Below are 27147 nucleotides of genomic sequence, written 5' to 3'. Positions count from 1 at the left end.
TTCTGTCTGGAGATTTGGCCTTTATGTATGTGAAACTAAGCCAAAAGTAATTCAAATAAACTCGTTTTCAGTTTCTTTATCTGTATAAATTAAAACAAACAACACATCTTTCAAAATAAAGACAACATATTCACATACGTGTAATAGCTGGGTGAATCGGTTGAACCGGTTCACAATACCTGAACGATTCAGTGCCCGGTTCGAGTGGTTTTCGTATCGTCTGATTATGAATGTACTAAGAACTTGATTGACTTGATTATGGCCATTTTATCAAAAAGCATACGGAATAGTGGTGGTTTATGTATTACTAAAATGTGCATAAACGTTTAGCCAAGAGATTCGTTTTAGGAATATATTGCTTAAGTCTAATTATATATAACGTATATATGTCCTCCATGAATTTCCCACATGAAAAAATACTATAGTATATTAAAGTAAAATTACTCTAGTTAATACCATAGTGTTTTTGAACCGTAAAGATACTACAGTAAATTGTAATATATTGTAGTATATAATAGTTTTTACAACACTTTGTTCATTTACTGTAGAATATTTACTATAGTACGGATCAAAAACACTAGTATTTACTAGAGTAATTTTACTATAATATACTATAGTATTTTTTTCATGTAACTAGTTCACGCATGGAACGTAAATATGATCCTTATTAATAAATAAAAAAAATAGTGTGATGTCAACTACGTGTTTACGTCATGAGATAATTACGTCATTTTGTCTTATGAACATGAGTCAAAAACAAGTTAAAAGAGAAAAAGAATACCTAAGAGGATCAAACAGTTGAATATGCGCATGCGCAGTAAATCCATCGATCTAGCAACAGAAGCTAATGGTTAGAGAGGATCGTCAGTTTTAAAGATCTGTCTGTTCAAATATCTTTTGGCTGTTTTGGTTTCAAGTTGTAATTTATCACATTCGTGCCTGTAAGTAATTTATTGTTTAAGACTTTTATTGTATTTCAGAATCGCATTTCTCTGTTAGCTGAATCACAAGTTAAGCTATCCACCAGTTAGTTCATTAATTCTGCACGGTGAAGTTATAGCGCTAGTATCTATTTACATATCTCACTGGTTTTACCCTGATTATTGCTTAAACTGAGATATTTAACGTTACTCCGGCTACTCTGCTGTAATAGCACCGTTAACAACGTATAACGTGTTTTTAGGAAAAACAAACTTATTTGGCTAGGCTAGCTTTGACCGAAATCACCCGTTTTCGCCTAATTTGCATTAATCCGATTAAAAATTGCATCTAGATGGAGGTTCGTAAAAAGAAGGTAGCGGCCGCAGGACGGGTGATAATGGACGTCATCCAGGCTGAATGGGAGCCGCTGTCTCACTGGGAGCTTGACCAGCGACTGGACCGTGCAGTTGAAGAGATGATTGGAGCTGACCTGGTGGCCCTGGTTCAGCAGCAGTCAGCCTCTCAACAAGAGGAGGATACAAAGCCACCAGATCTGGCGCAAAAGGTGACTCCTCTGCTGTCCGAGTGCGCGTTGCAGCGTTCACAAGTTACTGAAGCCATGGAGGCAAATCCTAACGTACAGGTAGGTCAGGTGTCTCATGCGCTTTACATCATATATCTTACAGTAACTGTGATGCTTCTTTCCATCAGTGCCTCAGTCAGAAACTTCCAAGGAGGCCTCAAGATGCCATGAGATAAAATAACCACCTTATTTTAATATTTATTTTGTTTCATTGAAGATCCAGGATTCCTGTGGCTTCCTAAACCTGAATACATACGCTAGCCTAATTTTACCTGGAAAAGTAATACAAATTTATTAGTGTCTTAACTTTTTATTTGTAGCAATGATACTTATTTCTAGTTATTCCACGCTCTAAAATATTTTATCGGGTAAAAATGTGAGTAAAAAAAATAAACATTTTGTATCATTAATCCTTATCCTGTAAATCACGAACAACTGGAAAAATCTTGGGGCATTGGAATTAAAAAAGGTTTAGGACTTCTGCTTCACATTATGTTTTTTTTTTTTTTTACTCCATCAGTAAGCCTATGTGCTGTTTTAATTCTTTTTTTTTTATTTTTTTTTTTATTCAATGCCAAAAGAACATGAGGTATTACATCCTCATAATATCACATTAACTTTAGCTGTCAGGAAATGAAAAACAAAAAACAAAAACAAAACATACAAACAAAAAATTACATAAAGTCCAGTGCTTTCAAAGCATTACATGTTTTCATTGCTTTTTTGTTCTTTGCTTGTTCCAAGAGATTTACATACAATGTAAAGTCATTTACAAAGTGTGAAAAATTTGGTTTACATTGAGCCCACTTTTTTTTATGTATATGATATTTTCCTAATAAAATCAATAACTATATAATATGTTGTTCTTTGCATTCTAAGTTATCATTCTGAGTATAAAAAAGGACATCAAATACACATATTTCTATCATACAATTCATTTTTCTATTAATAAAGTTTTCTAAATCTTTCCAAAATTATCTTGAGTAAATGCAGTGAAAAAACAGGTGCAAAATAGTTTCTTTTTCCAGTGCACAAAATTCACAGGTATATGAAATTTTTAACTCCAATCTTTCCAAAACGTGCTTAGCGGGATAAATTCTGTGAAGTATTTTGTAAGACACTTCCTTAATTTTATTATTAACACAAAACTTATTTGGCAATTTCCATGCTTTGACCCATGAGATATCACCAAATAAAGATGACCAAAAGAATCTTGCTGCAGGAAAAGACACAGAACAAAGAGCATTTCTTATATCCTTATTGCAACATTTTTGTTTTAAAACATTAATATTACCAATGAAAATGTTACTACAAAGATTGTCTATACTGATTTCTTCTGAATTAGAGTTCTTTAAGAGTAATGTCACACTCTTTGGAATCTCGTCAAGAACAACGCTTCACATTATGTTGTCTTGTTGTTTATTGCAGTATGTGACACGTTTTCTGCAAAGCTCCAACACGTGCTACAGCAAGAACCGGTTGTCTGGAAGAGCTCGACTGTCCTTGTCACACACTGTCCTCCTGTCCCTCACCCTCCTGTCCAAACGCATCAGCTATCGCAGCGTGTCCTCTAGTTTCCATCTGGAGAAGGGAAATATTCACAGGATCTTCTTTTCTTTCTGTGATCAAGTGATCGCACAACAGGATCGGCTCATTCGGTGGCCTACAGGTACGACCTAATAACAGTTGATTAGTTCAAACAGTTACTTCATGTCAAATTTACAGCTGTTTTCATGACAACAACAGGGTAAAATCTTTTAAAAATAGATAAATGAACTAGTAAATTATTTATAAATTATCTACATACAGAAGGATACATTTTATTTAGATTTCACACAGTGAAGTAAAATGTAAATACATAAAATACAGCATGCATTTATTCATCATAGACATCATGCACATAGTAGAAATGAAAGTTAAAGCTGTTTGTGTGTTGTTTTGTCATGAGTAGACCGGGGGGTATTCCAGAAAGCAGGTGATGTGACATAACTGGGTATGTTTTAAGGGTAAGCAAGCAGATAACCTCATCTTTCGCTTGAGGTATTTAGATGTGTGTAATATAATTAATATTTATATTAATATAGCTAAATGTGCTATACATTTACAGTTAAAATATACAATGGTATATGTTAATTCTAAAGCGCTATTATAACAAGGTAATGTTTAAATGTTAATTCAATTAAAATACATGTATTATTTATTTTATTTTCATCTCACACATGGATCTGCATTCGATTAATTAGCATCAAACAAACAATATAATCCTTATTCTCAGTGAATAAAGATTACTTATTAAATGAAGAGATTGAAAAAATGATTGCACAATCACCAAATAGGTGGCGATGTGCACTATTTAGGTTATGTAAGTTGCTAAAAGAAGAGGAAGTCGAATGTTCATGTGCTGCGTTCCACTCCACTTTTAGACACGCACTTGCGAACTTCCCTAAGCACTTCCCCTCGGGGGAATCCCCGCCGCCATTTTGAAGTGCGTTCCACTTCGTGGAGTGGACGAGAGAAGTTTATATGGACAGACCCTTGCTCTCTCGATTTTGTCCAAGGGAGCGAGTCTACTTCACATGTACACTTCAGGCAGCTTCATATACCACAATGCAACACGATTGTGACGTCAACGCATATCATGTTTAATTTACCCCACCACAAACAACTCTATGATATTTTAATAATTTTTTTAAAACAACCGAAACATGCCTGTATACATATAAAATGCTGCATTAATCAATTTTGTAAGGGAAAAACATAATAATAAATCAACTCCATTGTGGATTCCAAGTGATCAAGGGCTTAGTTAGGACGTTCCAGTTCAGTCCATTGCAAAGGTTCCTCCAGTAGTGGGCACTCATGCAACGTAAGCAATGACGCACATCCGAGTGAACGACACGGAGGGAAGTTAGCGAGTGAAGGGCATAATAAAAACGAACTGGAATGCAGCAATGGTTAACATACTCTGGGTTGGCTGAACTTACTGCCGGATGTGTTTTTGGAACCAGCATACCTTTAGTAAGCAAGGTTTGGGTTAATCAACCGAGAGTTCAGGGTATGTGTCGGTAAGTTAACCTTGCTTTCTGGAATACCCCCCAGGGCTATTATCGTTAACCAAAACCAAAACTTTTTTCTTTATTTGAAATAAAATGACTGAAATAGAATAAATTCTGAAATTCTCATTTTCATTTAGTTTGTTGACATACCAAAATGTAACCTAGAAACATTTGTATTTATGATTTATACGTTACAAATACATTCTCATTAACACATGACAGTAGAACACTAAAAAAGTGCAAATATAGATAGACAAAGTAGTAGTACTAAATTCTAAATATAAATCTGAATGATGATGATGAAGTGAAATATACTGGCTGGGATGGAAAAGCATTAATCAGCCAAATCCTTCCAGTTAAAGAGAGAGTTCACCCAAAAATGAAAATTAGCCTATGATTTACTCACCCTCAAGCCATCCTAGGTGTATATGACATTCTTCTTTCAGATGAATAAAATCAGAGTTGTATTAAAAATGTCCTGGTTAATCCAAGTGTTATAGTGACAGTGAATGGCAGCCCAAAATTTGAAGCCCAAAAAAGTGCATCCATCCATAATAAGTGCTCCATACGGGTCCGGGGTGTTAGTAAACACTTTCTGAAGCGAAGCAATGCATTTTTGTAAGAAAAATATCCATATTTAAAACTTTATAAAATAAAATATCTAGCTTATTACTTAAACTTAAAAGAAAGAAGAATGTCATAAACACCTAGGATGGCTTGAGGGTGAGTAAATCATGGGCTAATTTTCATTTTTGGTGAACTATCCCTTTAAGCAAGATTTATCGTCAGCTATGTGAGAAAAGCAATAATATCAAAATGACAGGAGAGCGAATGATCAGCAGGTTTACTCATTGTACAGCTTTTTTCTCCCTCCCTCTGTAGCAGAGGAGGCCCCACAACATCTGCTTCCTTTCTCCAGCTGGCTGAGTCCCAATGAGGGTCTGGAGAAGAGAGGTCTTCCTCGAGTGCTCGGGGTGCTGTGTGACACACGCATACCCATCCGCCTTCCCGCTGGCAAACCGGACAGCGATGGCGAGGCTCCGGAAGCCAAGAAACTTAAGATTGAACCACATCCAGATTCATGGCTGAACTTGGAATTGGTCTGCAATGACAAGGGCCGCTTCATTTACTGCCACATCAGCAAAGGTTCAGAAAAAGACAGAGGAAGTGCATTAGCTAAAAGGCTTCAGCAACACCCCGAGATGGTGCCTCCAGGGACCTGCTTGATAGCCGGAGTTGGATACCCGCTCACAGAACAAATACTGACTCCATTTTCAACAGGTCGAAGCCCACAGGAAAACCTCTATAACAGATCGCTGGGAACCCATTTAGGCCGATTCAACCAGGTTGTGGCTGACCTAAAAGAGCGATTCCAGAAATTGAGATATTTGGATATGGGGAATTACGATAGGGCAAAAGCTGTGGTTCTGACCGCTTGTTTATTACACAATGTTTTTCTGGATATGGGGGACGTGACAAAGGGACTGGTAGAGAAAAGCACAATGGAAGATGTGGAGGAAGTAAACAAAGATGCTGCTGGGGTGAAAATGAGAGAGACTGTAATGAATCTTCTTTATAGTTCATTGTAATCAGGAACACATTAAGATTTTGACACTGATTCGCATTTATAAAGGTATAGTTCACCCAAATTTTTTTATTTTCTGAGCATTTACCCTTATTTAATTCCAAACCTGTGACTTTAATTCATCTTCAGAACACAGATAAAGATATTTTTTTATATTCTCTCATTTATGTCTATCCATTGAACGTACATGCAACCACGCATCATATGTTCAAAGATACAATTGTAAATGTAATCTATATGAATCTGGCAGTTTACTTGAACTCGTCTAAAGAGACAAGATCACTTTAAAAGGCATGATTTTAAATGAACCAAAGCCTTACTTAAATCTGTTCATCATAATGCGATGATTTTGGAATAAATCGCTCAATTCATATGGATTTCCTTTCCGGTGTCTTTTTAAGCTTTTTCAACAATCAATGGAGGGACAGAAATCTCTTCATTTGTGTTGTCAAGATGAACAAAAGTAAGTTTGGAATGATATGAGGGTGAGTTTCATTTTTGGGTGAACTAGCCCTTTAAAGCTCTGACATAGACCTAGTTTAACAAAAGTAGTGGATGAAAAACCTGTACAATTTCATATTGGAATTCTGTGTTTAATTAATGGGTATTTGGTGGTTTGAGGGGGGGAAAAAAGCCTTGCAGAAATATTTTGGAAAAACTTGTGGTGTATGATTTTTATTAAAACACAAAAATACAATGTACAACTTGTCTTTACTCATTTTACACGAATGTGACCATTTAAACTGCGCCGTAATATTTTACAACTAATAATGGAGGAAAGGAAAACCAAGCATACTTTAACATACTGTTCAATTCTCTGAAAAAGGTTCAACATATCTAAAAATATATATTTTTTAATCTGAAAAGACGACGGCAAAAACATGACTAATTCCTATTGCTGAGTAGAAGGGGTGTCCGACACAACAGACTCTTTGGGTGTTTGCATGGCATTGTTCTGAGATAGACAAGTGATGGCACGTGCCAGATTATTGATGGCCTCAATCTTCCTCTCTTCCAGAGCTTTCTGCTGAGCCCACATGTTCAGTTTCCTCTCCTGCAGCTCCAGGTACAACTGCAGCAAATCCTGAGGAGGCCTGGCGTTGGGTAACTGTGAAGCTGTAACTGTGGGTGTGGGCAGAATTGGGGTAAATCGTTTACTGGCTATGGCCTTACCCAGTTTAGTGCCATTAAGCTTTGCCTTGCGCTGGGCCTCAACCTCCTCGTAGCTCCTTCCCAGCACTTCATGCATCTCCTTGAAGAACTCCCAGTGAACACTATTGGTCCCTAGTCTTTTGGCTCGCTCCGCATTTTTGCGGTACGTCGCTAGCATGTTTCTCCACTTCAGGTCACATTCGAAGGCTTTGACTGAAACATCTGAGCCTTCATCGGCACGTAGCTTTGCAGTCACCCTCTCGGCCACGGTCTCCCACAGCTTCTTCTTTTTGCACACAGGCTGGTCAAACTCGGGGTCCATGTCCAAACGAACGTGGACCAGATGCCATGTAGCTTGTAGTGTCCACACAAACTCTGAATAAAAAAAATAAGAGTTATTTCAGTACAAGAATGTAACCAAATATTTAGGATTGGGAAGAATTGTAATAAATACAAAAAATGTAACATTCAATGTTCAGTTGGTTTTATATGTATTTATACACTTTTTAAAATTGTGCAAGTAACAGTAGGATTTTGGTAAAATAAACATTCAGATTTTTAGTCTGGTAAACTAACAAACCAGTTTGAGATTGATATGGAGAAATTAAACAAAAAAACACTTTTAAAAACTAAAATCTTAATGTTTATTGTACTGAAAACCCACTTATGTCACTTGCATAATAATACAACGTGTATATAATTATTACGTTAACTTATTTTTATTAATATCACAAAAATATCAATTAAATATTACATACAAACTAAACCAAATTAAAATGATTTGTTAATTTATACCATAATAAATCTGCTGTTTTGAAGGTCTGAAACTATCTAAAGTAACTTAAAACTGGTGTAAAGGCCAATCACAATCAGTTTCATCAGGCTCATCGTGTCCTCCTTGCTGGAGATGCCCAGTGTGCACACTCCTGCATTGACTTACTCACATCTCACCTGTTTTTGACTTTTCGCTCTCCAAAGTCATAACCGTTGTTGTCGAGTCCTCCACCTCAATGGATTCTGTGACAACTGACTCAATGACCTCCATGTTGCATTTATTTGTATTTATATCGTCAAGCGTTATTACGACTAATCGTGGATTTTAACAACTCCAGCGATGAGTTTTTTTCACGCGTCGACAACAGCGGTGATAATAACAACGACCTCGTTTGCAGCAGACAGCGATGGACAGGGTGGTGGTGTATTTTTTCCGGAAATGAACATTGCGTGTGACAGAGGATTTGTGGGAAATGCATGCCATTGTTTTTACAAGTCTTTCGCCCGCAAAGGTAGAACGTCAAAACGCACGGCCTGTTTTTGTTCCTTATGATAATGAATATTTCCATGTATGAATTAATTCCTTTTTTATTGTTACGTTTTCTCAAACATTATATAAATATATCAATTGAGCTGTCCTGAAACTACAACTCCCATATGCTTTAAAGAGGTCGAGTCTGCAAATGCCCCCCCCTTTCTGAAAAACCCTCCTGTTTGTCGCTCTACTAAAAGATGGCGCCTGTGCAAATCTGAGGAGATTGCGCTTTGTAGCGCGTAGGAAATTTGACGTGAGTAAGATGAACAGTTAACGAAGCCTTCTCACTCTTCATCGAAACATCAAAATACACCCAAATAGATAACTTTCAGGCAGCACTTTCAATGTTTTTATTTTCTGTGGCCTACCACCCATTGTAGGCCGTAATGAAATACATCGCACGGTTAAAAGACTTCTTTTCCCAGAAGCCATTGCTTTGGGCTTGCTTTGTTTGGTGAACACGGTATTTGTAGTTTTCAAATGTTTGTTTCTCTTTGGATGAAATGTTTCGGTCATAGGAGAAGTTTGTATTAGTTCCTGTGTTCTTTTTCTTTTATTAATTTATTTTTCTTTTTTTTGATTGATATAAGTGATCGGTATTGTAGCAAACTTATTTAAATCCACTGAAATATTGTTATACCTTACAATATTGAGAAGTAAAAAAATAAGTTACAAAAGAGGGGGTGGTGGTTGGGAGGTGGTTCTGGGCTCCTTATTCATCATGTCTACACCTTTAGAACAAGGAATTAAACGAAATTCAAAAAGTTCAAACAGCACATTGGAGGCATCCGCCGCTCTCCCAGAATCCTCACTGACCTGGTGTTTGGCTCAGCTGTCCAAAACGAGCACATTAGCAGACAGTCCCAGCAGTGGACTGACAGGAGCTGACAATAAACCCATCACTGGAGGAGGCAAAGCCAGGGATGCAGACAAGAGACTCAAAGCTGGTCAATGGAGGGCACTGGTGGCCATTCGGACCCAGCACATCAAAGGTGGTGGCGGCAGGATAGCCCGCTACCAATCACGAGGAGGACTCCCTCCTTTGCTGGATCTCCTCAAGCGACCAGAAAGCTCCAGGAAGTTTCTGGACCTGGCACTTAGCATACTGGCCAACTGCTGCACTGAAAAAGGGACGAGAGTAGAAGTAAGAAACATGCTGATATTGACAGAATTTTGGTCTAATGTTTAAAGCATGTATTGATTTATATATGTTGCTTTTATTTTTTAGTTTAATGTTTTCTAATTAATGTTTTTTTTTTATTATTCTTATAGGTAAGAAAGCTGGATGGCATATCTGTCGTTGGTAAGTCACTCAAAGCCTTCTGATTCTGAAGATCTGCAAAGTTACAAAGCTCTTAGTGTCCCACAAAGCTATTTATTCTATCTAACAGAGGACACTGACCCACACCTGCCTAAAATGCCTCAAACAAAGTCCAGATATTACTTCCGTAAACGTCCACCTCATAATGTGAAATATTAGCATAATGCCCACCCAAAGGCATACGCAAAGAAAGAAGGCGAGGTTTCAGCGAATTGAAGTGTTGTTGTCATGTCACGGAGACGTTGTATGTTTAGATGATAAAGCAAAATGCATTCAGAGTTTAATCAGAGGTTCATATTTATTTATAAGTTTGCTTGTGTACAGTGCATTTTACAGAGGACAGCTTCCTGAACCTGGGAGAGTACATGCTGGCTATATACAAAGACTGCTCACGTGCTTGCAAAGTTGGTTCCGATCGATCGGCTTCATCATTCGCATTTTCCGAATCTAATTTGACTCGAACAGATGCGGTAAAACCAATGAAATTATTATTAACTGTGTTTGCAAATGCTTTAGAAGCATTGCAAGCTGAAGCTCCCAATTATGGTTCGGGTCGTTAAATTTCCAAAACATACTTGAGGCAAATCACAATGCAGTGGGTCAGCTGGCCAATCAGATCACTCTGGTAGAAATCATCATGTTTCAGACAAACGGAGAATAGAGGAGCTGCAATAATGTACAGTATGTGAAAAATAATGTAATTTCTTAAAGTACGTTAAACTATAATATTTCACCCGATAATCAAAATTATGACCTTTAAAAATAACATCATATAATATCCCCTTTAATTGATCCAATCAATTCCCAATGGACAAAATCAAGTCCCACTCTACATTTTGTCTAATTTGAGAAGCTGCTTCGCTCAGATATATATTACAATAGAAAAGACTATTGCAACGTCAGTTTCATGGTTCTGTGAAGAGCCTTTAACATTCATTGAATCTTTCCAATGCACAAAAGGTTCTTTATAGTGGGAAATAGTTATTTAGATCATTAAAATATTCTTCACACACTAATAAATAAAAAAGCTTCTTCACTGAAAGGTTCTTTGGGGAAGCTAAAATGGTTCTTCTTTTGCATCAGTGCAAAAACGTACTTTTATTTTAGAAAGGGAAATATTGCATTTTTAAAAATGCTGCTAATTTACATAGTTGAATTTTTCTTATCGTTGTTGTGTCACTGGACACAACCAAGTCCTGTTGCCAGGGGTTACTATCTCTCATATCATGTGACTTCAGGCCGCTTTATTTGTGCAGATCACTGTCATTGTGAGTGTACATTTTTTTGGTCTCTGCTCACTCGGTGATCTTTCAATTGTGTAGTGGATGTCCTCAAGAGGAATGTCTCTGTGGAGACGTTGCAAAATCGAGCAGCACGAGCTCTGGGAAATCTTGCCATGGACCCGGAGGGTTCTGCTGAGGTCCACTCTGCAGGTTAGTCCCAGAATCCCCTGTGTTTAATTCATGTTTTTTAATTGCTCCTCCGCTATTATATACAGTCACAGACTGTAAAGAACTCTGAGTCATAAAATCATTATATTTCTGTCTCTCTCACTCAGGCGGTGTTCCACTTCTCCTGCTCTGCCTGTCTCTCTCTCCACCTCCATCCTCTCCCTCTTCACTTACTCCAACTCCTGAACTCTGCGCTCCAAAGGTGGAATGTCTCCAATCTGCTGCCCGGGCACTCATTTACCTTTCTGACACGCCGGCGAACCGACTCCTGCTGCTTTCACAAGGGGCTCTTCCATCTCTTGCTTTGTTCATTGCTCCAGAGTACCCTTTAGGTCTGAGACGGGCTTCTCTTCGTGCCCTTCATGAGCTGACCAGAGGTTGCAGTGCTGAGTGCGCCAGGGAGATGTCCAGGTCTGGCGCATTGACTCAGCTGGGGGTCCTCGCCTCAGGAGAATGTGGTCGTCCTTTGGAAGAGCTAGCTTTGAAAACTCTGGCTAACTTGTGCTCTCAAGGCTGCCTGAGGCCACTGGTTGGCTCATTGGGAGTCATTCAGAAGTTCGCAGAGGAGGTGAAGAAGGACCCTCTGAAATCGGGAGTGTTCTTCAAGGCCCTGTGCCTGTGCTGCAGAGAGGCTGTGAACAGGGCAAAAATAAAGGAGATCGGGGGACTGGAGGTGCTGATCAGCTTTTTATCCGCCCATCAAAACCACCCACTCACTCGTTTTGCTTTTCTAGCTTGTGTGGACTTTGTCTACGATGAATCGGCTCTTGAACAGCTGCAGGAGCTTGGGTTGGTGCCATTGCTGATCAAGCGGTTGGTGGAGCTTGCTCACGGAGAAGAACTGACCGCAGGAAAGATGGACACTAGCCTGTCCTCTAGCTTTCCATGCACTGAACTGATGACCTCGTGTTTTGACTCTTTTGACTTCTCAGCCCTTGAAGGGAACAAGAGGGAAGATGCGAGTAAAGACCAGACGTCAGGATCCTCCAGCTTCCTGAGCCTCAGGTCAGTTCTTTATAGCTTTACCAAAATCAGAGAGCACAAAATCATGAATGTAATAATTAATTATTTGTTTTTGCATAGATGTAATGATAATTAAAATTTGACACATGAACATCCCAGTCATACCATATTTTCACAATTGGCATTTTAACAAAGCTCCGACTAATACTGCCCATTTTTAGTAAAGTAATGTGCAGTAAGTTCTGCATTTTTTGCTCTAGTAATAGATTTGTCTTACTTTAAATGTAATACATTCTTGTCAAATATTATTAATATTCGGGTTTTTTTCTGAATAAAATGGCATCTTATTTTAGTGTACAAAATGTTTAAAAAAAATTAGTTGATGAGAAGGGGAAAATCAAACCTTTTATATATTATTTTAAACGTGTATCACAATTTATCAACATGTAAAACTGCCCTTATTGGGAAAACCTGACATACATTTTCTAGATTCTAGCATTTTTCTTCAAACAACATTGTTAGTGAATTATTATCAATGGATAGTGAATTGACAAAAGCAAGGAGTACATGGGAACATGCACACCATATAAGCTTTACACTTGGCAGTTTGACCCTTTATAGTGATATGATAAATGGCAGTTATTCACATTTATATATGTGTTATATGGAAAAAGAATAGCTTCTATGTTGCTCCGTTTCATCTGTGTGCTTTTCTTCCTCCAGGTCTTGGCTGGTATCTGAGGGTCTGATCTCATCTGAGGGTGAGCTGACTGAATCTCCTAGTGGATCTGATGTGTTTGGTGGCAGCCCTCAATCCTCCGTCTCATTATCACCACTTACACCTTGCCCAGAGCTTTCACAAACCACGACCTTGCGTCCGCCCCACTTTTCTCCCTCCAACCGCTCTAAACCCATCCGACTGTCTTCTTCCACTTCCACCTCCACTCCAGTTTCTCCTCGAAACATACCAGGGTCACCTTCCTCTTTACAGCCCTCCTGTACATCCACCCCTCAGTCCGAGCAACCGTCTTCAGTGACAAAACCTTCCATCACCCCCTCATCTCCCCTCCAAATCTCCTCTCCCCCCCGAAAGAGACTCCGTGCATCTTCAACCTCTTCTGCATCCTCCTCTTGCTACGGTGTGGTCGCCCTGGAGAGCCCCCCTGTGATGTCAAAAACCCCAGTCTATCATCACCCGTATCACCCTGAGGCCTGGGCCCCAGAATCCCCCATTTTTCTGCTCCTGTCGCGCTTCTCCCATGCCTCAGACCCCAGCACAGCGCTCATCAACACGAATGTTTTCTCCGGGCTGTTGTACTACCTCACCCAGCACCATGACCCCAGCGGGCGGTGCTTTCGGATGCTAGGGCGACTCAGCTGCAACCCGAACTGCTTGCAGGCTTTGGTTAGAACTGGATCCGTGGCTCTGATCAGACAGAGACTGTGTGTGAGAGGAGAGGAGATTGGGGGATGCAACGGAGGAATAGACAGACAATCAGAAAAGGTCAAAGGCAAAATCACACAACTAGGTTTGTGACTTTTTAATATACAGTATTGATGCATATTATATTTAAGACGACTGCTGTTCAGTTGAAGCTAATATGCTTTCTGACTCCTCAGGTTTGTGTCTGCTCAGTAATCTGAGGGTTCAGAGTGAGTCTGGTTTCGGCTCTGGAGTTCTTACACATATCATGCTGTCAGGCGCCGAATCTGACAAGCTGTACTGTGTCCTTTCTCTGCCTCTGATTAACAGGTATGAGATATTGCCTTTCAGGATCTTTAAAATTCTTTTATAGTGTATTATATGTGGGTCAATGACAAAATATGTGAAACATGTTTTTACTTGTTTGGGGTTTTTTTTAAAGAAAAGATTAATTGTAATCAGTATTTTCAAGTTTTTAAATATATTTTTCAAGGTAAAAAGTGTATATATGTATATGTGTGTGTGTGTATGTGTGTATGTATGTGTATGTGTATATATGTTTGTTTTTTTTGTTTTATTTTACTGATAATGATTATTGAGTGCCACAGAGCCCAGCCACATTTACTGTGGCCTTGGTTCTGGGAAGTATTTTTCCCATAGGAATGTAAAACAGTCTTTGTTAATGAATTATGAACGTTAAACCAAACCAACCTGCTAAAAGGTGCTTAAAACCATGACAATTTCATTTGAAGCATAAAAAAAAGTTAGAAAGTCAGACAAAAGTACAAAACTGTACTTATAGCTTTAATAAAATAACTTGCAAGAAGCACTGCAAATGGCAGTCAGAAAAAAATATTTTGTTTATTGTGTGTATGTAGGTGTACTGACAACTGACTCATAGTCATTAATCATGTTTCATAGGGGTAAAGGGTTCTTTTAGTGTTTTTTTTTCTTTTAGTTTTAGGGTGTTTTCACATCTCTAGTTCGGTTCATTTGGTCCGAACCAAGGGCAAACAATTATACATTGTAGCATTTTGCAGCTTTTTTGGTTCCTTTTCACACCACACTGATTGCTTTGGTCCGAACCAGTTGAAACGAACCAAAATGCAGTCACATGACAACCTCCACATCACTCATTGGCCATCGCCTTGTCTTTCTCCTTACCCGAGCTGCCTGTTTTATTAAGTGCATCCCGCACTTGGATGTACTGCTGGCGGAGCTTCTTTGCCTTAACCAGGCACTGTTCCACAGATCTATCAAACCCCCTTTCCCGGAGTTATTTGCTAAACAATGAGAAGATTGCGCTGTTCTTGTGAGTTTTCGAAGGTTGGGACCTAATATGGTCATCAGACCAAATGTCTATGAGGCTCCGCACCTCCTTACTATTACAAGTTTGTCTGCGAGCTGCCATGCTAAAGTGCAAACTGTCAACAAACACTTACTCATCACTTAATGCACAGCGCAGCTGACTACGGCAGCTGGTTTAGTCCAAAAAGGATCAGTACTTTTTGTAGTTGGGTCTGTTTGAGGTCGGATCACGTTCTCTCCACAAATGAACCGCTTCAGAGTTCTTTTGAAAGCGTACCGAGACAACCTCTTCAAGGAGGTCTCGGTACGCTTGTTTGGTCTGCTTTTGGTGCGCACCCGCGTGCGATTTCTGCTTTCACACCTGACCAAACGAACCACACCAAAGGGGAAAACGAACTCTAGTACGATTCAACCGAACTAAATAAGGCAGGTGTGAAAGCACCCTTATTTCCCTGATTGGTAACAGGGAACAGTTTTTCACCAGGAATTCCACCGTTGAACACTATTATATAAAAAAGAAAATTTAATTTTTAGGCAGTTGCACTGACTGAATTTTGAATACCAAATCAATTTTAATACAGTAATTAAAAACATGTTCATCATGGAAGAGGTGTACTCAAGTCAATGAATGTATGAATTGTATTTTGTATTGTTGGTTTGACCACCTTCTCCTTTTTTCCTTCTTCAGCAACCGAGTTCTTTTGAAGAAGCTGCTGCTGGATAGTGGCGGGCTAGCAGCAGCTCTTGAACTCATTGGCCGTCACAGTGATGATGATGATGATGATGATAATGAAGATGGACAGTCTGACAAATGTAGGACATTTCTTGCCGGCTGGTTGCATCCTCTTGAGCAAGTGTCCTCTTTGAGATTTAAATTCCTGTACGTCTCTCTCCTGATTGGCTGCCTCTCCAATCTGCTGTCAGTTTCCAAGGAGGACATAAAGAATTGTAGCATGGATTCCAGAATGGAGACAACCCAAGTTCTAGATAAGTCCCAACCGCAACAGAACCGTTTGTGTCCTTACCTAAAAGCAACTCATGATCTAACTTTCCTTCTTGATGACGGAACCCTTCTCCTAGCCAATCATGAGGCTGTCACTGGGGAAGAGGGAGCCAATGAGGTCGGGTCTGAATATTTCAGAGCCCTGTTGATGGGAGGGTTCGGGGAGGCACAGAAAGCTAAAGGTGAGGCCATCCAGATCAAGGATGTAAACAGTGGGATGCTCTTACCAGTTCTCCACTACCTGCATGGATGTCGTTTGACTGATGGAAACAAAGACCATGTGTCAAAGCAAGAAACAGATTGTCTGGTTTTGGCCTCTCTAGTCTCTGCTGGGCTGGGTAGAGCACAGGACGAGTTTGAATCATGCTTGGCAGAAGAGAAGGAATTTCAGAAAACCCCATTTGCCGAAATGATGATTGGGGCTTGTAGGTTTTTAGTCCCTGGTTTACAAAGGGCAGCTGAGGACCTGTGTGTCGGTCTTCTCTATTCTGTCCTAAGGAGCCTGACCAAACGTTGCTGTTCAAACGAGACTACAACGACCAGCAGAATGGATGTGGGTTCAGTCTGCAAGGGTCCTGAAGGATCACCACAGTTGACTAAAACTGAAGTGTCAAAGTGTTCCAAACAACATTCTAAACCCTCTCAGAGTACCAAACAAGTTCCATCATCAGCTAATTCTTCAGACAGGGACACAAAGGGAGCTTGGCTGAGGTCTCTGTTACCACAAGTGTACTGGTTCTCACAGCGCTACTCTTACCTGCGACTGGGCCAGGCCTGTCTATCTATACTGCTGCAACCTCAGGGGCTCCATCCTGCACCCCTTCACCCCTCTCTGTCCGCTGATTGCTTCCTGCGCTTGGCGCGAGAGGCGGACTGCACCAAAGGGCTGAGGCAGGACATCTTAAACCTTGTCAAAACAGCCCTCAGCTAGAGGGCGAACAGTAGTGAATAGAAATGAATGTAATTAATTGTTGGTGTAAACCCATTTAGTAGCTGCTTTAATGCACACACAATATACAGAAAGGGATTGGGAATTCCTGGATTCCAGGGGCATTTGGGATAAGATGGAAAAAATCTTTCTTGTGAAATTTTAGTTAGCAAGTAGCTCTCAAAATATTTTGATAAATATTTAGAATTCTAATTCCTAATACTTTCATCCTCACGTTTTTTTCCCCCCAAGACGTGTTTGTATATGGATTAGAATGACCAACTGTAAGTACTTTTTTTATTTAGAAGTTGTTTTTGTATTTTCTTTCATTTATTCATCTTATTTTGCCAAAAAAGGGTTTAATGCTGATGCCACATTCATCAGGGTGCATCCAGAATTAGCATGTGATCTTGTACAGTATGTTATGTGAATAAGAGAACGTCACAGAGAAAGAGCTGTTTATGTTTGCTATATTTTTCTTTTTGTATAGAAATCTGGATTTATATATGATGTTTGCTGGAGTGCTATCTTTTTTTTCTGTATATATGAGAAATTGAGTAATGGAAATGGCCAAGTGTTGGTAGAAGGCAGAGAGTGGTTCTCAATAAATGAGCCCTGCATTAATGTTGTCTACAATGTCTTCAAGAAATTAAATCTGATTTGTTTGGATTTTGAGCAATTTCTTAAGTTTTTTTTTTTTTCCGGTCAAGACTTTTTGTTTGGGTTGTCCCTGTGGCAACATTATGTAAAACGCTGTGGAAACAAGGAACATTTTCATTCTAACGGCAAGTCTGAATAAAGAATCTACAATTCAGGCGATTAAAGAAAACCTGCTTAAAATACTATTAACTGTCTGTGACCGGGGGTATATTCCAGAAAGCAGGTTATGTGACATACCCGGGTATGTTTAAGAGTAAGTTAGCAGATAATCTCAACTTTCGGTTCCAAAAACGGAGGTAACTTTCAGGGTATGTAAGTAGCCATAGCAACTCACTGTCTGAACATAATCTGCTCTGGACTTATTCAGATGTCTGAGGTATTCAGATGTGTTTTATATATATATATATATAATTTAGTTATTAATAAAACGAAATTTGTTTCAGTTATATAATATACAATATTATATACTAATTCTAAAAAATAAGTTGAAATGTGAACTCAATTAAATGTATTATGTATTTTATTGTCATCTCACACATGGATCTGCATTCAATTAATTAGCATCACACAAACAATATAATTTTTTTAAGATTACTTATTTAAACGAAAAGATGATTGTACAACCACCAAATAGGTGGCGATGTGCACTAAGTAGGTTATGTAACTCGCCATTAAACAAAAGAAGAAGAGGGAGTCGAATGGCGCGCTTTTTATTAGCGTCTGTTTTCATGGTGAATCATTGATTCGTTGGTCTGTTGAGGATGTCTTGAGCGGTAACCAGGAACATACTCTGGGTTGTCTAAACTTACTCCTGGACTCGTTTTGGAACCAGCATACCTCGAGTAAGCAAGGTTTGGGCTAATCAACCGAGAGTTCAAGGTATATGTGACGATAAGTTAACCTTGCTTTCTGGAATACCCCCCGGATACTTTTCTTATTAAGGTGCATACAAAGAATTCATGTGAACACGGTTGTTTATTTCTGTTTTAAACTGTTAAAAGCTTGTCCGTCGGTCGCCGCTGAGTGGAGACTGTGTGTGTTGGCATCAGTTCAGACAGCAGGGGGCGTCGCGCTCAGTGGTGAGATCCCTCGTAACCGGTGGGCAGAGCGTTTGCATGAGAGTTGTGGAAGAGGGAGTGATTCCCATCACCCCAGGGCCATGGCTGAGAAACAAACATGAAGTTACTTGAAGGACCCATGTCTAATTGTAATGTGCCTTGAAGGCATCAACATTTTATTCTGGATCAGAGAGAAGTCTGAATATATAGAAGAATATATGCACCTTGGTCCGGATGCGGAGGTGTGGGTATGGCACAAACTCTGGGTTATCATGGGAATGGGCCTGCATCTTCATGTAAACATTTGCCATGCAGACACTCACACCTGGCAGGGCCAACACGAAGGACAGGATCTTCCAGGTCCTTGCTGTTTTTAATTCAAATCATTAATACATTTCATGTAATGCTGATGAGCATAATATAGGCCTATAACCAAATGGTCACCAAATGATTGAATATTGTGCAATTTATTTCTTTGAATAATATGATCTGATTCTGTGTCAGTATTTTTACATGTGGAATGTAAATGAAAATACTTTATTTTAATATATAGATATTCTTGATTTTTTTAAACGCATGAAGCCATCTCAAACCTCCTCCTTCATGGCTCCCTTGTGATGCAGCCGCGAGAGCCCGACGGGCCACCATAGCAGTGGGTGACATCGCCATTTCTGAAGCAAAGACAGTAAGAAAAATTTCATTTCAAGATCTAGATCTCAGGATCGTAATATATGTTATGCCTTATGTTCCCCAAAACTGCATTTATTTGATTAAAAATAAAGGCAAAACAGTAATGTTTGAAATATTGTTACAATTCGAAACATGTTTTCTATTTATTGTAAAATGATATTTATTCCTGTGATGGCAAAGCTGAATTTTTAGCATCATTACTCCAGTCTTCAGTGTCACATGATCCTTTAGAAACCAGTCTATGATGATTTGCTGCTCAAGAAACATTATCATTTGAAAACAGTTGTGCTGCTTAATTTCTTTCTTTGATTAAAAAAAAATATATATATTTATATAAAGTTCAAAAGAACAGCACTGAAAATCTATAAAAACATAATTAACAAATGTCGTCTTGAATGTAATACTCAATGCAATGCATCCTTGCTGAATAGAAGTATCAATTTCTTAACGTTTTATGTAAAACATTCACAATATTATATTACAGATTATAAAATGATAAAGATGGGTTTTATGCGAGAGAAGTTGTGCAAAAGTCAAATGTAACAACTTTGTACTTGTTCACAAAACCGTGAAATGTCAACTGTCGTGGCCAAAATCATACAGTGTGTGAATGGCTTAAGATTCAGTGATATTTGTTAATAGTGCCTTAATCAAAAAGGTGAAAACGGAAGCATGGCAGAAAACGTGTGCACATTTAGCCTGTGGTTTTGACAGTTCAAAGCGAAGGTGATGGAAAAAGTTTAAGGTCAAATAATGACCAAACCTGCATGCATCTCCATTACGTACATGTAAACTTTCAATGGTCTCTTTATAAAGCTAAGAGAAGGATTTGAATGTTTTTTAAAACTGTTTGTATGTTACATAAAATTAATGAATTAAATAAATTAATACTTTTATATGGTTTCATATATTAGCTATTGGCTGTGGCCTGTTGCTTATCACGTCCGTTTAAAAGCATAGCAGTTTTTCCTGTCCTTCAACGCTGAATGTTATTTGATATCTTAACCCCCCCCCTAAAAACTTTGCATATGTAGCATTAATAGAAAAACATTTTTTACATTTAGACGAGATTATTTTGATCAGCCTCATGTCCCGCGCACAAGGACAAACAGGCTCTCTGTTGTGGGTCATGTGTTGCTTTACTGCTGTTAAAGGAATTAAATGCTCCTCCAGTGCTCTTAATATCTAACACCAACAGTATAAAGCAGCTAAAACGATACATCTAATGCAAAGGACACTTACGTTCTCTGCTTTCAAAGAGGGTGGTCAGGTGTTTTTGTCCTTTTTTTCCTCAGTTGTTAGCCACTTTCTCTTTCTACACCTCTGTCTGTTTGTCCTTTGCTCTGTCCTGGCCTAAACCACGAGACTCCTCCCTGCTGAAATCTGTCAGTCTGCCAAGAATCATGAAGTTTATATTTGGTCAAGTGCTTGGGCAGATCTGTAATGGAGAGATAGAGGGAGCTGTGATTATAAGTTAAGAAAACACAAACTGTCTTTCATTGTTTTGTAGGACTATGTCAGCTCACGGGTATTGGATTGAATATATAAAAATGTAGAAAAGATAAAGTAGTTAAGGAGGAATTGTAGCTGTTCAGTTGACAGCTGGGAGTTATATTATAGCCTACACTTCTTCGTGTTTGTGTGTACGTGACTCTGGGACCGTAAGTGACCTTATGTCACCTCATTCTTGCAGTTTTTCTCTCGTTGTTTTCACATGTTCAGTAGGCCTACTACACTTCTCTTTTGACAAACGGTTGAGTTCCGCTGTTCTGATGCCTCTACCACACCACACTCGAGCGCGAGTTTACGAGTCTCACTTTGATGACTGCTTTACAAAATATGAATTACTTTGTGTGACTGGACGTCGGGGAGCGTTCGTCAAGTAATGTCAGCAAGTCCTTATTAATATTCATAAGTTAAACACGTAATTTGATTGCTAATGTTTGCTGTTTGGTCATTTAGACGCCATAATTATAGGCCTCGATAACCCTACGTTCTATTTTTGTTTCAGATTAGGCCTATTCATTTATTTTGTATACTCAAACTATTTACTGGTTTCCCTATGTTGTTTTGCATGTAACTTATAAGTTCTGGTCATATTTATGTAGCTACTCAATCAATGTTGAACAAAGAGCTAGTATGTAGCCTACTTACATGTCAAAAGGTGGCGCTGTAAGTCTTACATTTCTGGCAGCTGCATTACAGCAATGAACAATGTTGTTGGCCTGATTGTTAGATGTATTGTCCTATAGTAGCTTATCAGAATTATTAACAAATGCAATATACAACAATTGATCTAGTTATTACATATTATTACCATAGACAATATCTATAATGTTTTTTCTATCACTTAGAAATTCGTGTTTATCCCATACTGTATGCACTATACAGTCATGTGACTGATATTTGCTACCATTTCCCTTCTGAATTTGTTTTTCTTCTTAAAGCTGGTTTGCTTGTCTTGCTAGTTTTTGTATTTAGTGGTCCCCGTTTTAAATCCTCTTGCCGTCTGAATAATACAAGTTCCTTTCCTTTGTGAGTTGCTTGTACTTCAAAAAGAAAAAGGCCCTTCTGTTGTTCTAAAGATAGTTATGCTCATCATAGCATAGGAGTTCGTTCATAGAAGTTTCAATTCATAATTTCTCCCACTTGAATAAACTCACCTGAGTGCGATTTTGCACTTCTTTTGATTTTTCAGGGCTGTTTCGTGAAGCATGAAATTGTGTTCTGACTATATTCTCTATTCGTTTGTGTGCATTTGTCCACCATAAGCCAAGAATAGGATCCGAAAGACATGTTGTAACAAGAGCAGTAACCTTTAGAAGTGTTCTATACACACAACTCTTGCTTTGGATACAGGCAAAAAAAAAAAAAAAAAAAAGATGATTTGGCCAGCTAATTGGCAATCACTATATGGCAGCTTTGTGCTGGAAAAGCTGTGACATTTTTTAGTAGAATCAGAATCGTTTGATATAAGCCAAATAGTGATACATGCTCCTGAATGTGTATTCACACATTTTTCTTTCAACCAGTTTGTGCAGCCTAAACGTGTGAATCTCATTCTACAGAGTCGTCTGCACATCGCTGTCTGCACAACTTCCATTTCCATATTTGCGATACAAACAGACATTAGTGCCAGGCATGAAGTCATCCTGCAGCCCAGGCCAGGAGTTATCCGGGCATCGAGAATGTCCGTCTGAGCGTCTGCTCCGATGTTTTTGTGGGCAGAATCGCCGTCTTGCATGTACACACACAGACGCGGAGAGAAGCTGGTAAAAAGCATGTTTTAACACAAGTGAGTAGTATCCGCACAAGTACCAGCATTTGATTGCTATGCGCGTTTGTCTATGAAGAGCCATTTTCCAAGCTCACGCGGAGAACGGCTTTTCTTTCTCTTGCATTCTCCTGGTTAATCTAGCATACACCTGTTTCTGTAAACTTGGCACAATTTTGAGTCTAAGGAGACATGTAGACTCAACACAGTTGAATATGTGTATATACAGAGTAGTAAAGATTTCTTTGGTTTTGACTAGATCCACAGTAAAAGCTTCAGAAATCTTTAACCATGAGACTGGTCAGAAACATGACACTATATCATCACTGGCACATGCAGCCACCCTCAGAGGAGGCCATGCTCAGTGTCTTCAGAGGATGCATGTAACTAGTATCTACACTGAAAGGTATTTACGAGAATCCTTTTCGGACTGCCTTCCTCCTCTTTTGAAATATTTTCACACCCACTCTGTTTTCACCTACTGGTCATGCACGTTTTAATTCCAGTCTGTTTGGCTGCACATGCTGTGATAAAGGAAATCAACATCGTTATGTGGTCAGTCGTTTTTAAGGGGGGAGGATTCCTGTGTGAAATGGGCATTGTCGCAGGACCGTCTGGCAGACAGATTTTTAGAGGAAAAGAAACAGGGATCAAAATATTGACAAGATGATGGGATAGGAAGGAAATGTATTGAGAGACTGGACAAAGACAGGGCTATAAAGTGATCTTTTTTTTAAATTATTACTTTTAATTAGCAAGCATGCATTAAATTGTGACAGTAAAGACATTTAGTAAGTTATAAAACTTTCCATTTCAAAATAATTGTTCTTTTACACTTTCTATTAATCAAAGAATCAAAATAAAGATTTCCATAAAAAATATTACACAAGCACAACTGCTTTCAACATTGATAATCATAAATGTTTCTTGAGCTTCAAATCATCATATTAGAATGATTTCTGAAGGATCATGTGACACTGAAGACTGGAGTAATGATGCTGAAAAGAATACATTCTTAAATAATTAAAATAAAAATGGCTGTTTTATATTGCTAAAACATATAATATTAGTTTTTACTGTATCTTTTGAATAGTAAGAATTGAAGACATGTATATTACAGGATTAATTATAGTAATAAATAGAAAAGATAAAAAGAAAAAATGTAAAAACATATTGTTGAGTCCTTTCTCGATCATTTAAAATAACACAATTAGCTTTCTGTCTGTCCTTAGCCTCTCCCCCTTTCTTGTTGTCTCATTTCTCTGTATGTCTTGGCGCAGGACAGGACTGTGCTTGTCTGTTTTTGCTAAAGGCATCTTGCTGCAGACTCTTAAGCAAATCTTTGACATGGAAGAATGTACCACCAATATTGTCCCTGTCTGACTGTGTCAGCAGGATACTGGAAAGCAGGAATATTACTGGATGGAGAAGTCCTATATTTTGTCTTTCTGTCTGTCTGTCTATCTGTGTCTGTCTATCTATCCATCTATCTCTCTTTCTCTGTTAGTCATTCTGTCTATCTATCTATCTATCTATCTATCTATCTATCTATCTATCTATCTATCTGTCTGTCTGTCTGTCTGTCTGTCTGTCTATCTATCTACATCTGTCTGTCTGTCTGTCTGTCTATATCTGTATGTCTGTCTATCCATCTACCTCTGTCTGTCTGTCTGTCTATATCTGTATGTCTGTCTGTCAAATTCAAAATTGCTTTATTGGCATGAATGTAAATTGTACAATATTGCCAAAGCTAGGAATACATGAACATAAATAATAATACATATATGAACATAAATAATTATACGTGAACATTAATAATAATATTAATGATGATAATAAACATCAATATAATAGAGGAAAATATTACAACATAACTTAAACTTAAATAAACAGTGTAACAAATTAGAACATTTGATACCACAGTGTTTTAACATATATATACACTCACATGTACTGAGGGTCACTGTGGTGGACAATAGGGAAACACACTGAGGTCAGACGCAACATACACACATTACACACACATTCACCTGCTGTCTCTCAGGCTGTGGCACACACACACACGTATCTCGCAGCCAGTGCTGCTGTCTGTCCCTCTCCTAATATTATCTTTATTTTATCTACTTCAGTCATGGCTGTAAAGTTTTTTATTAATGTACTGAATTTGTTAAAGTAGAGGTCTCTTATGGACATGTATTTTTGACAGTGAAGGAGGAAGTGCGTCTCTGTCTCGATCTCTCCTGTCCTACAGTGAACACACACCCTTTGCTCTCTGGGTAACCAGCTCTTTCTGTGTCTGCCCGTCTCGATGGCCAGACTGTGTGCACTGAGCCTGTACTTGGTCAGGATCCGTCTCTGCTTTGTGTCTCTGACACTCTGGAGATATTCTTCCAATTCATAATTTGACTTTAGAGTTCGATAGAATTGTAATTTACTTTGTAATTTAGTTTCCTGATCCCAATGTTCCAGATATGTATTCTTAGATTGTTTGATAATTTGGTTTATTCTGATGTTTGTGTGAGAAGCAGTGCTGGTCTGAGACTGGTTAGTGTTAGTAGAGTGTTAGTCGGGTTAGTCAGTCTCAGAACCAGCTGACTGAGGGGACTTTTTTCGGGGTTCAGTTCTTGGGTTTGTAACGCTTTAAAATGTAGCGATTCTGTGGGACTTGCTTTTAGGTGCATCCAGAATTTGAGGGCTCTTTTTTGCATATTAATAATCAAAGGGAATCGGCCTAATTCTGCCCTACATGCATTATTGGGTGTTTTTCTATGTATTTTTAGGATGAGTTTGCAGAATTCTGTGTGTAGGGCTTCTGTTGGATGTCTGTCCCATCTAGTGTAGCTCCGATCACTGAGTGGACCCCAAACCTCACTTCCATACAGCGCTATGGGCTGAATCACACTATCAAATATTTTACACCAGATTGGAATTGGTAAGTCAATGTTTTGGAATTTTTTCTTAATGGCATAAGAGCTCTTCGAGCTTTGTCTTTGAGAGCATTCACTGCCATACTGAAACTCCCTGATGCAGTGATGACCAGGCCGAGGTAAGTGTACTGCATCGTGTGCTCTAGGGCGGTGCTGCTTAGACTGAACTGGTGTCTGTGTTCCTGACATCTGGGCTTTTTCTGAAAGACCATAATGTTGGTCTTTGTGAGGTTCACTGCCAGGGCCCAGTTCTGGCAGTAGTTCTCCAGCAGGTCCAGGTGCTGCTGTAGTCCCTGTGCAGTGGGTGACAGCAGCAGCAGGTCGTCTGCATACAGCAGGAGCTTGATGTTTTTGTCTCCTAGAGTGAGTCCAGGGCCTGTCGACTGTTCCAGCTGCACCGCTAGTTCATTAATGTAAATGTTGAACAGCGTTGGACTCAGGCTACAGCCCTGCCGCACTCCTCTCTTCTGAGTGAAGAATTCTGTATGTTTGTTGCCAATTCGTATTGCACATTTGTTGTTCGAATACATTGATTTTATGATGTCATAAACTTTACCCCCTACACCGCTTTGTAAAAGTTTGTAGTATAATCCGTTGTGCCAAATAGAATCAAATGCTTTTTTGAAATCGACAAAGCATGCAAATATTTTTCCATTTTTGGTCTGTTTTACGTGTTTATTGATTAGGGTGTGTGTAGGGTGTAAATGTGGTCAGTAGTTCTGTGATTTTAGGAAAGCCAATCTGACTCGGACTCAGGACATTGTGCTCGTTAAGGAAGTTTACAATTCTATTGTTTAAAATACTGCTAAATAACTTCCCCAGATTACTGCTCACACAAATGCCTCTGAAATTATTAGGGTCCAATTTATTTCCACTTTTGTGGATTGGGGTTATAAGTCCTTGGCTCCAGATGTCAGGAAAACAGCCTGAACTAAGTACAGTGTTGAATAGTTTGAGCACAGCCGCCTGCAGCTCAGGTGTGCTGTGCTTCAGCATTTCACCCAGGATGCTGTCAGGACCACAAGATTTCTTACTTTTTTGGCTTTTGAGTTTGTTTGTCAATTCTTCGTGTGTAATTGGGAAGTCAAGTGGATTTTGATTCTTTTTAATTCTTTCTTCATAAGTTTGTAGATTTTGATCAGATTATAATTGTCATTGAGTTGTTTTGGTGGGATTTCTTTATATAATTTTCCAAAATGCTTTGTCCAGATATCTCCATCTTGTATTGGTAGGTCTTGTGGTTTAGTTGTGCTCAGATTATTCCACATATCCCAGAACTGATTATTGTTTATTGAGTGTTCTATTTCCTGTAAACTTTTGGTCAGATGGTGTTGCTTTCTCACTCTAATTGTGTCTTTGTATTGTTTTAGTTTTGAACAGTATTCAGATCTTATGTCTGTGTTGTTTGGTTCTTTATGTTTCAGATTTGATCATTTTCTAAGTTGTTTTCTTAATGTTCTGCAGTCTGAGTCGAACCATTTTTAATCTTTTTGTGTTTTTTTAGTATATTTTTTGCCTTTCTTTTTCAATTCACT

The 27147-nt window shown here is 38.7% G+C and overlaps 4 protein-coding genes and 1 long non-coding RNA gene across 5 annotated transcripts in view; 3 read left to right on the top strand and 2 right to left on the bottom strand.

Annotated features, from left to right (window-relative positions):
• The first annotated feature begins 779 nt into the window (after positions 1 to 779).
• Positions 780 to 6846, top strand: LOC307131735 (uncharacterized protein). The gene is made up of 4 exons (XM_079825569.1): positions 780 to 941; positions 1274 to 1564; positions 2933 to 3173; positions 5443 to 6846. Exons 2-4 carry the CDS (start codon positions 1274 to 1276, stop codon positions 6147 to 6149), a joined length of 1239 nt encoding a protein of 412 aa, XP_079681695.1. The 5' UTR covers positions 780 to 941; the 3' UTR covers positions 6150 to 6846.
• On the bottom strand, positions 6797 to 8484 carry LOC307131742 (uncharacterized protein). The gene is made up of 2 exons (XM_079825580.1): positions 8249 to 8484; positions 6797 to 7672 (listed from the first exon to the last, which is right to left on the bottom strand). The coding sequence occupies exons 1-2, from the start codon at positions 8340 to 8342 to the stop codon at positions 7038 to 7040; spliced, it is 729 nt and encodes a 242-aa protein (XP_079681706.1). The 5' UTR covers positions 8343 to 8484; the 3' UTR covers positions 6797 to 7037.
• Positions 8485 to 8780: 296 nt separating this feature from the next.
• On the top strand, positions 8781 to 17679 carry armc5 (armadillo repeat containing 5). Its single transcript, XM_079825545.1, has 7 exons — positions 8781 to 9750; positions 9879 to 9909; positions 11250 to 11360; positions 11486 to 12383; positions 13065 to 13870; positions 13962 to 14094; positions 15761 to 17679. The coding sequence occupies exons 1-7, from the start codon at positions 9328 to 9330 to the stop codon at positions 17004 to 17006; spliced, it is 3648 nt and encodes a 1215-aa protein (XP_079681671.1). The 5' UTR covers positions 8781 to 9327; the 3' UTR covers positions 17007 to 17679.
• Positions 17680 to 18619: 940 nt separating this feature from the next.
• On the bottom strand, positions 18620 to 20795 carry cox6a2 (cytochrome c oxidase subunit 6A2). Its single transcript, XM_079825557.1, has 4 exons — positions 20654 to 20795; positions 19315 to 19392; positions 18946 to 19088; positions 18620 to 18826 (listed from the first exon to the last, which is right to left on the bottom strand). Exons 2-4 carry the CDS (start codon positions 19388 to 19390, stop codon positions 18737 to 18739), a joined length of 309 nt encoding a protein of 102 aa, XP_079681683.1. The 5' UTR covers positions 19391 to 19392; positions 20654 to 20795; the 3' UTR covers positions 18620 to 18736.
• Positions 20796 to 20936: 141 nt separating this feature from the next.
• The window catches only part of LOC307131715, a 13686-nt gene continuing 7475 nt past the window's right edge, over positions 20937 to 27147 (top strand). The window contains exon 1 of the long non-coding RNA XR_013817206.1: positions 20937 to 21072. This is a non-coding gene — a long non-coding RNA (uncharacterized lncRNA). The remainder of the gene's footprint in view (positions 21073 to 27147) is intronic.

The sequence above is a fragment of the Gobio gobio genome, assembly GCF_949357685.1.
Source record: "Gobio gobio genome assembly, chromosome: 1".
In the NCBI taxonomy this organism is placed as follows: domain Eukaryota; kingdom Metazoa; phylum Chordata; class Actinopteri; order Cypriniformes; family Gobionidae; genus Gobio; species Gobio gobio.
Note: the sequence above shows the minus strand (reverse complement) of the source record. Positions and strands in the feature narration are given on the sequence as shown.